Source organism: Calidris pugnax, unplaced genomic scaffold (genome assembly GCF_001431845.1).
Source record: "Calidris pugnax isolate Ruff unplaced genomic scaffold, ASM143184v1 scaffold5, whole genome shotgun sequence".
Taxonomy (NCBI): domain Eukaryota; kingdom Metazoa; phylum Chordata; class Aves; order Charadriiformes; family Scolopacidae; genus Calidris; species Calidris pugnax.
The window spans coordinates 2382142-2397777 of NW_015090814.1; the positions used below are offsets into that span (position 1 = coordinate 2382142).

At 39.0% G+C, this 15636-nt stretch overlaps 1 protein-coding gene across 2 annotated transcripts in view; it reads right to left on the reverse strand.

Annotated features, from left to right (window-relative positions):
• ARMC1 (armadillo repeat containing 1) overlaps positions 1-14977 on the reverse strand; it is a 32433-nt gene extending 17456 nt beyond the window's left edge. The window contains exons 1-3 of one of the 2 annotated variants that reach the window (XM_014939651.1): positions 14971-14977; positions 12459-12659; positions 7303-7394 (exon numbers count right to left, since the gene is read on the reverse strand). In XM_014939651.1, coding sequence (XP_014795137.1) covers positions 7303-7394; positions 12459-12650 — 284 coding nt within the window. In that variant the 5' untranslated portion in view covers positions 12651-12659; positions 14971-14977. Of the gene's footprint in view, positions 1-7302; positions 7395-12458; positions 12663-14970 lie in introns of both variants that reach the window. The other variant, XM_014939650.1, reaches the window with a different exon arrangement.
• Positions 14978-15636: the final 659 nt, after the last annotated feature.

Genomic DNA, 15636 nt, shown 5'->3' on the forward strand with positions numbered 1-15636 from the left:
CGTATTGACCTGGTATATTGAAATGTCTGTGGATGGAAAGTACTTGAATTAAATTCTGCCAGACACCAGATGACAAAAAGCCACACAACCAACAGTCCTAATACACGTCAGATACCAAGTGGAACGTTATAAGGTAATACTAGTAGATTGGAGAGCAAAAAGTGAAACCAATCTGTATTCCTGACTGCTCTCAAAAACATTATTAATAACAGCAGTTACACACATAACAGAATGAAAAAAAAATATAAATAATACACACACAAAGCCAAATCTAGACTGTTGAATACAGAAACTACTAATTGTATAGACCTCACTAAGCAACTAAGCTGAGTGCAAGAAGGAACCATGACTCTATAATACCTCTTTGACTACGAAGAGGTCCCGAGCTACAAAAAAAACCCAAACCAAAACACACCACACAAAATCAAAGTACAGCAAGAGAGCATTAAGTACATCTTGTAGGGCACAGGGCACACCCTTCCATTTGGTCACACTTTCATATTTTCCTCAGTGACCAACTCTACACAAACAAGAACAAGCTCATTCTAAATGTCACCTCTCACAATAAACTTTAGAACAGTTAATTTTATCACTGGTGATTTCTCTTAACCCCTGCAAAAATATAAATCCACAGCAATAATAAATATTTCAACATTTGAATTAGTAGTTACATTTGAATTGTTGGCAGTCAAGGCTTGGACTATTCTTAAAAATGACATCCACCTTTCCAAACCTTTAAACCTTATTTTCTTATCTCAAAAAACGTGTAAGATTCTTCCAGAAAGCCCCTTACGTCATGACTAAAGTCCAGGTTAACACCAATATTGCAAAACTAGGATTTTACACCATTACTTAAAGCTTTTTGTGTTTTATTTATTGTTTCCATTTATCCCTGTGTCCACATCTCTCTTTTGAGATCCTGACCTCCTACATCCTTCACAATGTTAACTATACTACAGGAATACAAAAAAAAAATCTTGAAACATCTTTTAACGATGAACTGTAAGAAAGTCTGAACTTTTTGTTAGTTTGCCATGACCCACAAGCAAAAAGAGCCAGGATTTTTACTGAATATATGCCCTGGTGATCTAGGGAGCCCACAGCATTGAATCCAATCTCTCCCCTGCCCCTCCACTCCTTCCTATATATCATCCTCTCCAAATACCAGGAAGCTGTTTGACAGGCAAAGGGAGCATTCAGTCACTTAAAACAAATAACATGGTCTATTCAAAGAAAACATACTGATGTTTCCTATATTTCCTAATATTTCACTGTTGTGGGGTTATTTTTGGCATAGGATGCTTTTTGAAAAATAACTTCGAAACCCAATTTATTTCTGAAACTTGTAAGATAAACAAAATATACAATATGAATGTTCCTTAAAGAAACTAGGGGTGGGAGACAAAGATATTCATAGAATCATAGAATGGTTTGAGTTAAGCCACTTTGCTTAACAATGCTGAATAAACCAGCCTGCAGGCGTCTCCCTGCTGTGACCATCTATTATTAACAAGCACTGAATAGAGTGGAGCCTCACAGCCCAAAAAAAAGAAGATGCACCAGCCACCAACAGCATAATTTTCTAAAAGCACTTACCTTCTAATAGACAAAAATGTAACCAAGTGGGTAAAACAAGGAGGCTTGGGAAAGAACTGGAAAGGAAAAGCCAGTAAAGTTAACATGGAATAGACAGAGAGACACGTGCATTGCTCTTGCTCCAGGTGATACACTGCAATTTGTAAATTAAAGATTTAGGAACCTCCTGCTCACAGGAATATTTAATACATAGGATAAGCATGTTTTTCTCCAAAAATACAACTTCTCAGTACAGAATCACAAGTATGGTGGAGTCCAAAAATAATCATGCAACAGAATCAAGCTTCCTGTTACCCAATCTCAACTATTTCTCAATTTTAATGGGTAAAAAAAACCACCCTACATACCAAGGATAACTGTCGAGGTTTGGGCTGGACTGGCCACTGAAAATGAAACATCACTGAGATTCAAGTATAGAAAAATGAAATCTCTACAGTCTGTAAAAAGCTATTTCCTTCTCCTTCACAGACGAGAATTTAAGGATTCCAATCAACAGTATAAATATGAAAAGTCTACAGAATGTTTCAGCTGTAATTTCTCACACAGTGTTATCTTGAAGCCAGTTATGATATGGCAACGTCCCCTTCATCATCAGATATCCCTTTAAAAATCTAGTTTGCTTTCTTGCTAATTAATACGTGGCCTTTGCCCCGTCTTCCCCCAACCATACCTCCTTTCTCACAAAAGAAAAAAAGAAGTGTCACAAAGCAGAAATGATAAAACTACTGTAATGTTACATCCCTACTATTTTAATTTCAGCAAATACTACCTGAAATACTTGGCTTTTTTTTTTTTTTATTGTCAGACATCGTAAATTTAAATTTTGCTGGCTTCAACAAATAATTAAATTTTCAAGAAGTATAGGTAATTAAGACTACCAAAAATTAAAATTGAGGAAGAAGTTAGCAATTATAGACTGCATGTATTTTACCAGACCTGCAAGGGACTCTAATTAAACACATATTAATTGCCCTAATCTTCTTAGGCAAGTAATAAATTGGAAGAGCTGATTAATGCACTGGATTTAGTTCAGCTTGTTAAATCTGACACCCTGGCAAAGGAAGACTATCTTGAGAAGCTCTTTTAGCTAAGTAATTGGAATTTTACTCTCAGTAATTTGCCGTTCTATAATAAGAGCTATTTAGTATATTGACTCTTCATCAGTTTTTTTTTTTTAAATACATGTTAGTTATATTTAAACAGTACCATTATGCTGCTCATAAAGATTATGAAAAATTACGAACTTTGACCTTTACTGTCCATCAAAAGTCACTTTCACACCGAACACAAATTAGTATATTTCCTTGTAGGCTATAAATCCTAATTAATTTTAATTCTAGGAGCTGCTAATAACATTTTATAAAGTCCATACGGACACATTAAGTCCTCCATACAATTCATAAAGCCAGCAACTAAACCAGTTTTCAATATTAACTAACTGCTGATGACTGTGGGAATACAATGAAATGCTATTCTCCAAGGAGCCTCAAATTCTCCTCTCCTTTTATCTATTTACACAAACACTTCTACACACACACTCACGGGTACTCCATCACCTGGCAAGGGATGCAACATTTTTGTGATAGCAGTAAAGCAGTATCAGCCATAAAAAAAAAAAGAAAAAGTTTGGAAACCTGCAGGTAGGGATTTTAAAGATCTGATTTCTGTCAAACACAGTTACTACTCTTCATTTATAACATGGAAAGATGCATCAAGCTTCACTTAAAGATAAGCAGATGTGGATGAACAAACAAGAAGTCTCCCCCGCTAAGGAAAAAAATAGCACATAGAGAATAGGGCAACAGAAATTTTTCTATTTGAAAAACATTTTGAAGTATTCCATAAAACTCGAACAGCTTCTCATACGTCCTAGAAAATGTGGAAGTGTATAAAGCCTTTCACATGAAGTATCTCAGAAAGTCATACATGTTCCAAATCAAGTTCAGTCTGAAAAAAAAATTCCTAAATATATAAAGAACTCACTGCCTTCAAGTTTTTGTTCTGTACTCCTCAGAGCTGACATTTCATATTTCTGCTCTAGAGCCTGCAAGTTCCAGTCTCTAAAATCTGTTACTCTTCTGTTAACAAAAACTAGTGTTCATACATCTTGAAAATCACTGTCACAGTGAACACAAAACTTATCCTTTGTTCCTTAGCTGAAATGTAGTATTATCTAAGGAGTCAGACAAACATCCATTTTAAGCAGCAAAATGATTTTCACGAATGGAACTATAATGCTTATTATAAACAAATACCAAAGCTGATCAGATAATACTAGGGAACTCTTAAGTCACTAAATGAGACGTGAAGGTACCTCAAAGAACTACAGTTAAATGTGGATGTCTCTCAAACATGTCCTATCTATTTTCTGTGATGCAGTACAATTTACTGCTTATCACTGGATAAACAGTTGGCACTCAACTTCAACTCTCATCTTCGGTAGTCTTTCGAAGGAAATAGCACTTTGCCTTCACAATAATGAGTTTAAACAAGTGCTATATTCTTCTTCCATTGGTTGTGTATTAATTGCAACACAAAGATTTTGGCCTGTGCCTGAGGCTCTTATCTACTATCACAAGAGATCATAAGTAGCAAACCAACTCCAAATCTTTCCCAGTTGATGGGATCGACCACCTGACGATCTGTCAGACTGGTTACAAGAAGAAATTCCACATCTGAACGTGAGGTATTTAATAGAGACCTTCAAGGCCTATAAAAAGACTCTCACATGATGAGCAAAGCCCCCACGTTTCAGGATTCACCTAACGAAATGCAAGAGAGAGCTGGAATTCTAAACAAACTCTTTGACTTCTTAAGCACAGCCTCTGTTCAGCGCTGCTGAACATCAACTCAAGTCTGAAATAGGACAAACACTCAGTTTGCAACTCTCCTCTGTGGGCACGAGCTCCCTTTCATCGCTTGAAAAGCCATAACAGAGCTTTACTAGTGGCACAACACAGTTTGTCATGATCCAGGGATCCACGAACAGGGAGAGGGATATCGTTTAGTTAAGTCAGAAATCAGTGAAAGAGAACAGCAAGTTACAAAATCCTTGATGGAAGGAAAAGATTCAGACCACAGGCCACGCTTAACCTGTCAAGAGCAAAAAGCCACCGATTGCATCTTCTGGTCCAGAAGATGCTGGGTTCCGTCTTGCTTGAAGGAACTGGGCACTAACTGGAAAAGCAGAATCCTGACAGAGGTTCATATCTCTTTGTATGATTTGTTGATATTTTTATAGCACATCAAAAAACCCTCCCGTATCTAAACCCCAAATGAAACTGTGGAAATCCTCAAAAGATTTTAGATTAGATGAGTTAGATGCACAGATTCTGGAAAGTACACTGGAATGCACAGCACGAAATCGTTTAGACAAAAGCATTTATTACTGCATTTATTAATGTTTAGTTTCAGTTCAAAGGACTACAATATCTTCTGCTAAACTGAAATCACATTAAGAGCCAGAATCTTCTTTTTGTAAAGCAAATCTGAAAAAGGTAGAGACCTTGTTTTCTCCCCTACGGACTTTCTAACAAAAAAACACAACCCCAAACCATTGGTTTTTTTGTGACAAAAATAATTCTACATCTATCTTCTCAGCACTTTCCTACCATCTTTCTCCATATTTCTGCAGGCAACACAAAACTTAGCTTCAGCATTTCCTGTCAACGTTAAAGCCTAAAATCCTGACAAGCACATGACAAAGTCTTGTGTTTGAAGATGCTATGTTATTTAAATTTTCATGATATCACACTTTCCAAATGTTACAAGCATACAAATCAAATGTATGTTCTTACTCCTGCCAAAGAGCCTTCTAGAAAAAAAGAACACCTACGAGATTTCCAGTTTTTACTAACTTATCTCTCCTTTTGGGCACGTTTCTGAACTTCACACTCTTTTGGTCCTTGAAATTGAAATGCAGAAAAATAAAAGAAAGGTTGTTGAAGAGATTTCCATAATATTCTTTAAACAAAAATTTTAATTATGACTGTTTCCTGAGTAATATTTGTGAGCTGCAGAGATTGATAATAAACTACTATTCCCCTTTCAACAACTTCTTAGGGATGTCTCTGTGCTCTAAATAGACTCATAATCTATACCTAAAGTAAATTCTTATGAAACACATACTTCTGTTATTACCTAAACATTTCAGTTCTTACTGATATTATAAAAGTAGCAAGCAAACAACTCTGTATATTTTAGCTTAGTTATACTCATCCTTAAGAAAGGCGACTACCCTAAGACTTAATTCTATTTTCCCCCACGCATCCTGCTAAAAACACCTATCATTTTAAAAGTTATAATTATTACATTATGCCAAAAAAAAACCACAACAAAAAAAACCTATTCACTTCTGAATTCTACTCATTTAGTTCATTGACCTATTAAAGACATTTGTTTTAAATCCTCACGTTTTGGGTAACTGGTGAATAACAAGATGATATTTAGGCATAATGCTGACTTTCATGCCAAGACATAATCTTGTTAGTTACAGTAGAATTAATGAAGTCCTTGAAGGTAAACAGTTTTAATCTTAGCTCCCAGGACTTGTGAACAGACCAGAATTTCCCCCCCAATTCTTGAGGTTCATAGTTTCAGATAAGCAGTGTCAAAGAAAGAGAGACACAACAACAAATGGTGCACCACGAAGAACTGGAGGGGTTACAGGATGAAGGAATTAGCAAAGTCTTGCCTTGGGTAAAAGAAAGTTGTAACATATACCACAAGTGATCCATTACAGATTCAACTAACATATTAAAGATTCAACAGCTTTCCACTTGAATCTTTAACACAGAATTTTGCTTCTGTTTCATCCTTTTCTAAGTAATTGTTTTGAACATTTATCTGAGACACATCTCAGTGCAGCAGCCTGATTTTTCTCCTCCCTCACAGAACAGTCCTTCACATCTGAAATGTCCAGTTAACCAGAATGCTATCACACTCTACATAAAATAATCACCTTTTGATAATTTGATGGCAAATTAAGTTTTTTGCTATGACAGACTGATCTTTGAAGGAGGTTGATTTTTTTTCTTTCTAATAACGACTCATCTTAGTTCATCACACTAATTTCCATTGATAAGTGCACATGTGCACCTACTCCAGCATGCATATATCCATACATCTTCCAGTATTCAAGACTCAATGCTCAGCAATCTTAACAAAATCCCAGTCACAAATTTTAAGAGACATAACCCAGCTGAGACATTGTACAAAGAAATTAGAGACCACTACAAGCCTCACTAGCTACTGCTCCACCTGCAAGATGTTCCCTCACCCAGAACTGCAGATACATGCCTTCAAAAATTCAGCAAAACAAAGATATTGCATGTACAATTTCCCTTCCCAGAGGTGGGATTCAAACAATAAACATCCCAGATGCCAAACAATTTCATCAAATGCTTTAGTGCAAGGCACCCTTATACAACGATGAGAAGGATTATAAGAGAACCTAAAGGGAAGAAATAAAATGAGTTATCTGTAGCAAGAGCAAGAAGTCTGTTGTTTGGTAAATGAGTTTCAAATGAATTTTTCTTGTAGACAAAGGTCTAAATACTTTGCTGTACTACAAAATGAAAACCACGGAACTTCAAAGAGGAATAAAGCAGTATTAAAAAGTTGCTATATGAAGTCAGAGTCAAGCTTTTACTTTGCATCAGAATGTCTTGCACAGTCTTTGGAATGACCAACCCATCATAAACTTACTTTTGTATTACATTCTGCAAGCTGAGCATCATACCCAATTCGCTTTTCATCTTTTCTCTGTTGGCGCGGCACTCGGCCAAATAGCGAAGAGCCTGGAAGGAAGAAGACCACAGCAAATCAGCAACACTTCCAGTGCATTATCACTCATTTTTATTAGTGCACATCTGCAAAACAGTCACAACGTGAGTTCTAGCGAGAAGATGAAGAGTGTTATCACCTACGGCGAGCATTAAAAATTATTTTATTCTCATAAATACAAAGAAAGCACAGAATATCTAATCTATGGGGAAAGGTTGAGAGGCTGGGTTGGTTTACACCAGCTAAGGGAGTCTAAGGGACAACTAACAACTGCCTACAACTATTCAAAAAGCCTTCACAAAGATGACTAAGCCAAACCTTCCTCTACAGCAGCAGACAAGGGGGAGCAGCCAGCCACAAATTGCAGCTTGGGAAGTTCAAATCAGGTATCACAAGATTATTTTTTTTCTACTATGGAAGGTAGTTGAGCACTGGAACAGACGACCTAGTGGGACTGCAGAATCAACAAGACAAAGCTACAACTGACCTGAGTGTTGGTGACTGTCCCAATTCAAGCAGGAAGCAGAAGTGAATGACTTCCAGAAGTCCCTTTCAACAAACATTTATGAGATCTGAGATCTGAAGTCATTTTTCATACACTATGCTTCTACTATCATTTCCATCAACTCTACGGGCTACCCCAGTACTAGAAAACTCACCACCACCAAGTTTCTACTGCCCACAGAAAGAAGTCTACCACAGTTCTAAGCTCGTGAAGACTAATTGCAACATCCCTCACTCCATGCAGGAATAAGAGCACAAGCAGCTCCAAGCTGCTTAGGGTATTATTACCCAAACTGTGAACTGATATTTATTTGTTGCCCAAGGTTTTGTTTATCTGACTTTCAGGGTAGACTCTTTGCACAACTTCACATTGCTGAGCCCAGTCAGCATCCCTATATTTGCATGATCTTCCCAACATCACAACTTTTTCAGTTAAAATGTGAGTCCTTCTTTTCACAAAACATCTCCCTATTGTTAGTGCTGACAAAGTTGCCTTAGAAGGAACCTCCAAAGGTGTACTGTGCATCGTGCTTTAATCAGAGTTTTATTGATGTAGGTACAAGAACTTCACTTGCAGAATCCTGCAATACACAAATACAGCGGTTTATAAAACGGATTTTGTGATAGCGAGGTTTAGAAGTGCACCATTTCTTTAAATATAGACATATAATAGCTATGCTGCTCAATAGCTGCTTTAAAAATAACACGTTCCTTAATCCCTTCAGAGATAGAGAACTAATTATCTGGGTTTTTTCCTAAATCATCTTCAGCACATATTAGGTAAAATTCAAGACCATTTTATTGCCTTTTGAGAAAGCCTGGCTGCTGTCTGGCACGATAAAAACAACTATTCAAAAAGCCTTCACAAAGATGACTAAGCCAAACTTTCCTCTACAGCAGCAGACAAGGGGGAGCAGCCAGCCACAAATTGCAGCTTGGGAAGGTCAAATCAGGTATCACAAGATTATTTTTTTTTCACTATGGAAGGTAGTTGAGCACTGGAACAGACGACCTAGTGGGACTGCAGAATCAACAAGACAAAGCTACAACTGACCTGAGTGTTGGTGACTGTCCCAATTCAAGCAGGAAGCAGAAGTGAATGACTTCCAGAAGTCCCTTTCAACAAACATTTATGAGATCTGAGATCTGAAGTCATTTTTCATACACTATGCTTCTACTATCATTTCCATCAACTCTACGGGCTACCCCAGTACTAGAAAACTCACCACCACCAAGTTTCTACTGCCCACAGAAAGAAGTCTACCACAGTTCTAAGCTCGTGAAGACTAATTGCAACATCCCTCACTCCATGCAGGAATAAGAGCACAAGCAGCTCCAAGCTGCTTAGGGTATTATTACCCAAACTGTGAACTGATATTTATTTGTTGCCCAAGGTTTTGTTTATCTGACTTTCAGGGTAGACTCTTTGCACAACTTCACATTGCTGAGCCCAGTCAGCATCCCTATATTTGCATGATCTTCCCAACATCACAACTTTTTCAGTTAAAATGTGAGTCCTTCTTTTCACAAAACATCTCCCTATTGTTAGTGCTGACAAAGTTGCCTTAGAAGGAACCTCCAAAGGTGTACTGTGCATCGTGCTTTAATCAGAGTTTTATTGATGTAGGTACAAGAACTTCACTTGCAGAATCCTGCAATACACAAATACAGCGGTTTATAAAACGGATTTTGTGATAGCGAGGTTTAGAAGTGCACCATTTCTTTAAATATAGACATATAATAGCTATGCTGCTCAATAGCTGCTTTAAAAATAACACGTTCCTTAATCCCTTCAGAGATAGAGAACTAATTATCTGGGTTTTTTCCTAAATCATCTTCAGCACATATTAGGTAAAATTCAAGACCATTTTATTGCCTTTTGAGAAAGCCTGGCTGCTGTCTGGCACGATAAAAACTCTGAATGTGATTTTTGCTATTTCCTGATGTGGATCAGTGTCAGTAATTGCTGTTTATAAATGCTGTATATCCATTTATTGTCTTACTTTTCAACTAGGGGGAAATATCTGAAAGACAACTCTGAACTACTAACTTTCATGTTAAGAAATGAATCCTAACTGATGGACAATTTTTTCTGATTTTTATTAGTCTCTGTTCAGGCAGTTTAGTGAGAGTGTAATGTTGTTGGACAAAGACAAATCCATTCTCTTTAGAGCTAATGACTCTGATCAAAATGAAGGCAGACTCTTCTCCATCTGTCAGATACTCTTTATATACAAACGTAACTTCCACTGAAATAAGACTAAAGACCAAGTTATCACAACAACTCAAGTGACCTGACTTTTCAACACTGGGAAGTCCTATTTCCCTTGCCCCCCATGGGAGACACAAAGGTCTGCACCTTCACAGAAGGCAGATCATTTATGCTAATTAAATCACAGTCTACTGAACGCATAAGGAAAATCATTATTATGGACTTTGGCTCAGCCTCCGCTCAACAAAACACTTACCTATGTTAGATTCAAGCTCACAAGTAATTTCAGCATAATCAATAGGTCTATCTTCTCCATACTTGAATAGAAAAATACAAGTGTTGTCAATCTTAATAACAAAAGACACCTTTGCTGTTTTAGAACTGAAATGCTAATGTAGTTTCTTCACTTCAGAGTCCTATTTTTGAAAATTTTAGTCCAAATTTAAGAGGAAAAAAAAAAAGCAGTATTGCCTGTGTTACTTCAAATTTTATTTAAAACATTCAAAACTTTTAGCATTTGTAGTGTACTGTAAAGAGTTCCTGTAATCAAGACTAGAGAAAAAAAGGCAGTATCACCTGTGTTACTTCTGATTTTTTTTTTAAATTTTATTTACAACATTCAAAACTTTTAGCATTTGTAGTGTACTGTAAAGAGTTCCTGTAATCAAGACTAGAGAAAACTATAGACCACTTTTTGATCAGATAGAAACAAGGACTGAACTGAAACTGCACGTGGGGAGGAAGACAACCTTCCTAAGAGATTCGACAACGTATCAAAGTAGTTAAATAGGGAACTCCTGTGATTCATACAGACTATTTATAATCTCAGCTATGGGAATTGCAGAATAATAAGAATACTTAAAATAAGAAATTTAAAGTCACTGCTGTACATTCTTTTATTAGGTACAAACTTAATGGAAAATCATTACATTTAATGATTCCCATTCAAAAGGAAAAACCTTTTTGACCAGTGAGATGACTGGAAAAAACAAAACGACCCTTCAGAATGGAAAAGTATGAAAAAAGAAGACTAAAAGTTATCAGCAAATGTATTAAAAGCTGCAGAACCCAAGAGGTTCAAGAACTCACGAACACAAGCAGTTTACATGTTTTCACAGTAAACTGATCCATTTCTGACTGGAGTCGGGGTCCTGGGATATCACATCGTGTCCTCTAAATCCTGATTTTTAATCCATTCTTAACTGTGGGTTATCACCAAATGGAGCAACAGAGCTATCTCAATTCCCACCCAGTGTGATGTCCTTACAACACAACCAGCATCGTACCTGGCACTCCCGCCCAGTGCCATGTCCTTACAACACAACCAGCATCGTACCTGGGGCTGTGGAACCACACTGTGACACTCTTTTAAGACCACAACCTAAGGAAACTGTACTGGAAAGGAAACCAATGCAACATATTCACAAGAAATACAACCTCAACTCAAAGTTCATAGAATCATAGAATGGTTAGAGTTGGAAGGGACCTCAAAGATCATCCAGTTCCAATCCCCCTGCCCTGGGCAGGGACACCTCCCACCAGACCAGGTTGCTCCAAGCCCCATCCAGCCTGGCCTTGAACCCCTCCAGGGATGGGGCAGCCACAGCTTCTCTGGGCAACCTCTTCCAGTGTCTCACCACCCTCACAGCAAAGAATTTCTTCCAGTGAAGACCATTACAGTCTGGCAAATGCCATGGCACAACCAGCCTAAAAGCTGGACACAAGTTTCCTGGATTATGGGACCCCGTTCCCTGAACCCAGAAGAGTATCTGAAGACACTGTAGAGACACAAGTAATTCCAAGAATTCCACTAATATTCACCATGAAAGTAAAACAAATTATAAATACAGAATAATAGAATTTCCTATTTATTTATTTTTTTACAATATGAATGTTGAATCACATATTTACCAAGTATATTTATTTACACCACATGTATTTACCAAGGTCCATAACTTCATCTTAAGAAAGAGATTTAAGGGTGCTTACCTCCCTCCACACAAAAAGGGAAATAGCTGTATTAGGGAAAAATGCAAAGTAAATTATTCTCTTCCAAAAAAAAACATAAATACCCCTGGAATAATGTGTCATTGCTAAATGATTTTTGAAATATATGTTTGCAAAAAAACACATATAACAAATATCAACATAACATAAACCCAAGTTTTATTTTTAACATTTTTACTTGTTTCAAGTCACAAAACGTCCTACTGACGTACAAATTCATCTCCAGGACACTTACTAGTAAAGCTGAATGAACAACTGGAATATCAACATAACAAACCCAAGCTTTATTTTTTTTTACTTGTTTCAAGTCACTAAACAACCTACTGACGTATGAATTTATCTCCAGAACACTTACTAGTAAAGCTGAATGAACAACTGGAGGGCTGGGATGGTCCAAAAACAGAATAAGACCTGGCAGGCATCCTTGATCCTGAACAATGGCCCGTCTGTTCAATGGGTCAGCTGCTAGATCTCGGAGTTGGTTAACGACAGAGAGCGCGTCGGGCTCCTCACTCATAGTAGAATTCATTTTCTCTGCACCATGCATACAAAACACCTGCTGAAAAAAAAAAAGTATCTCTGTTACTAATACCACAAATTTTATCATCAATTAAAACCCAAGCACAAAGGCAGTGATTTGTCATAAGCGTAGAAATACTAAAAAAAATATATCAAGGACTAAAATTCATGTATGGAATTGATAAAGATGCAGATCTTGAAATCTGTAAACTAGAAATCTGAACTTTGTATGCAGAGAACTGGTAGGTTTGGTTAATAATATTTTGATCTGTTTTCTATATGTACTTTCAGACCAGCCAGCCTTTAAGGGAATATGTTTGTGTTGATTTTTTTTTACACTACTGACAAATATTTCTGAGAAATCCATCGTTTTCTCACAACAAGGCACCCTAGTAGTCTATAAACATCCTTCTGTATAAACACATGTAAAATCAAAATATGTATTTTCAGAGTACCTTCAGCAATAACAGAATTTTACACAAAAATGAACCAGAAAAGCCAGTAAAAGACTACATTAAGAACAGGGAATATTACATTTTAATCTGGATCTGTATATCAAATAACTAGTGTAATGCCATAATCATTCGAAGGCAAAAAGTTTTAGAGGGTGGGGTTTGGGTTTGTTTTTTTTCTTTTCACTAGTAGGGCCCTCTCAATAACAAGAAAGAAAGAAGGTCACGCCTTGCTCCAGCCGAAGTCCAAGCCAACGTATCAATTTCAAAGGAGACACGTGTTAGGTTAAGATTTGAAGGCAAAAAGAGTTTTAGAGGGTGGGGTTTGGGTTTGTTTTTTTTCTTTTCACTAGTAGGGCCCTCTCAATAACAAGAAAGAAAGAAGGTCACGCCTTGCTCCAGCCGAAGTCCAAGCCAACGTATCAATTTCAAAGGAGACACGTGTTAGGTTAAGACTATCAAGATTCCAGAGTTGTTTAATAAGGAATAACTACTTCACAGGCAACAAAAGCCTAAGTTTATTCAGAGAAAACGCTGTATTTTGGTGCAAAAGACTAGTTTCCTCCAAAAAACTGATTATGTGCCTCTGAAACTATTAAATGCCCACTGTGGTCCTGGCATGGCCAGGACCAACTCATGCCAGTAACTTTCCATAGGGCACGAAATCGTGAGTAAATATATGTTGTTAATTTGAGCTCTCTCATTTTCCTCCTGAATAAAAATAAAACAAATTCAATTTGTAAGCGGTCACATTCTTTTAAGGTCATTTCCCAAACAAATAAGATTGTACAATACTGTTGTTTTCTTCCTGAAGATAGGCCTTCAGCAACACAAATTAATCACACTCATCAAAAAAACCCCACCAAAACCACCCAAACCACAAATACGCATTTTGGTTGTAATAATTTCTGACATTTTCACATAAAAAATGCTGTTAATCTCTCAGTCACTGCTCCTTCCATCAGGAAAGAGAGTGCTAATGTGAAAAGTACATGCCAATGATTAGACTCCAGGCTATTTTTCTTGACTATAAAAAGTCCAAAAAAAGATCAACCGGGAAATACAGCAGCTCAACCAATAAATAGTAATTTATCTTTCCAAAGCAGACAACTCTAAATTTAAGACAGACAAATCTCTGTTAAATATTACTAATGATTTGTCATAGTTAGTAGATGAACTTATTCAGAAATCAAGCCAGTTGTGGAGCTGATGCTAACCCATCTCTGTTCCAGTTCTGAACCTTGAGAACCTAGAATCCTACAACTCCCTCCATCCTGATTGCCTTTTGCCTTTTTCCTTCTGATCTCCTGAAAAAGCACAAAGCCAAACCTCACTCTCCTCATATTAGTCCACACTCGCCTCCTCCCCAGATCCTTCCCCCTCACTCCTCAGCTACAACTGAGACAACTTAAGCCCTTACCTTCTCCATTACCCACAACGACCAATTTTATGAAAACTAGGACCCCCAGGGTTTTGGGGTTTTTTAATGCAATAAAACCATTTAAGTCGTTTTAAAAGTTTTAAGAAGTTATCTAGAATTTAGGGGCCTAGCAGACCAGTTAGCCAGCTACCGGCTCTTTTCCCCTCCTTGCAGCTTTGAGGTAAAAGCCTCACACAGGCCCCGCGGATCTCTCTGTGGGTCTCACTTTCCGTTCCTTCTCCTCAGCGGGGAGGCCCGGGAGAGGAAGGGCCGCAGCTTCACCCCTCGCCCGTCACGCTGAGCTGACAGCCCGGCCGCCACAAGGCCCCCGGGGAGGCACAACCCCCCCAGCGACCGACCGACCGACGGGAAACCCCCCGGGAGGGACCTCAGCCACCGCCCCCCCCCATTCTCAGGGCCTTCCCGCCCTTCCCCGTTCCCGCCCACCCCGACGCGGCCCGTTCCCCTCCCCGTACCGTCGCAAAAGACCCCCATCGAGAGCGGCGGGAGGAGGATGAGGGATGAGGAGGATGAAGAGGCCGGCACCGGAGCCCCCCCCAAGACGCGCACCACCCGCCAGGGCCCGCTCCGACCCCGGCACCCCACTACCACCCCGCAATCCCATTGGCCGGAGCCTCTCCGCCACTCGCGGCGCGCTTTGTTCCTGTCGAGGCGCGATTGGCCGGTGGCGGGGAAGCAAGGGGGGCCGCTGTGCACGTCGGGAGTCGTAGTTCGAGGAAGGGCTGCAAGGCCTCGCCGGGGAGGGCGCAACGCCGGGAGACACGCTCCTTCTTCCGATTTATTTTTAATAATATGTTTTTTCCAGTGAACTCACTGCTCAAGTGTAAAGTGTACGGTAAAAATATACACTGCAAAATGCCGTCTGCTATTCACCCCTACACCACAGTCGCCAAGCAACCACTGGCGGCTCCTCCTCCCACCGCCCTTCCGGAGCCTCTTCTTATTGGATAAGCCCAACCACGTGACCAGGCCGGGTCACCACCGGGGAGGTCCCACACGTCCCCCTCCGGGCGCGGTGGATGCCGGGTAGGTCACCCTCCAGAGGTCCTGCCTCCCGCCAGAGCCGCCGGCTATTGGTTGAGGCGGCGGCGGTGCGGGCGCGGATTGGCTGCTGGAAGGAA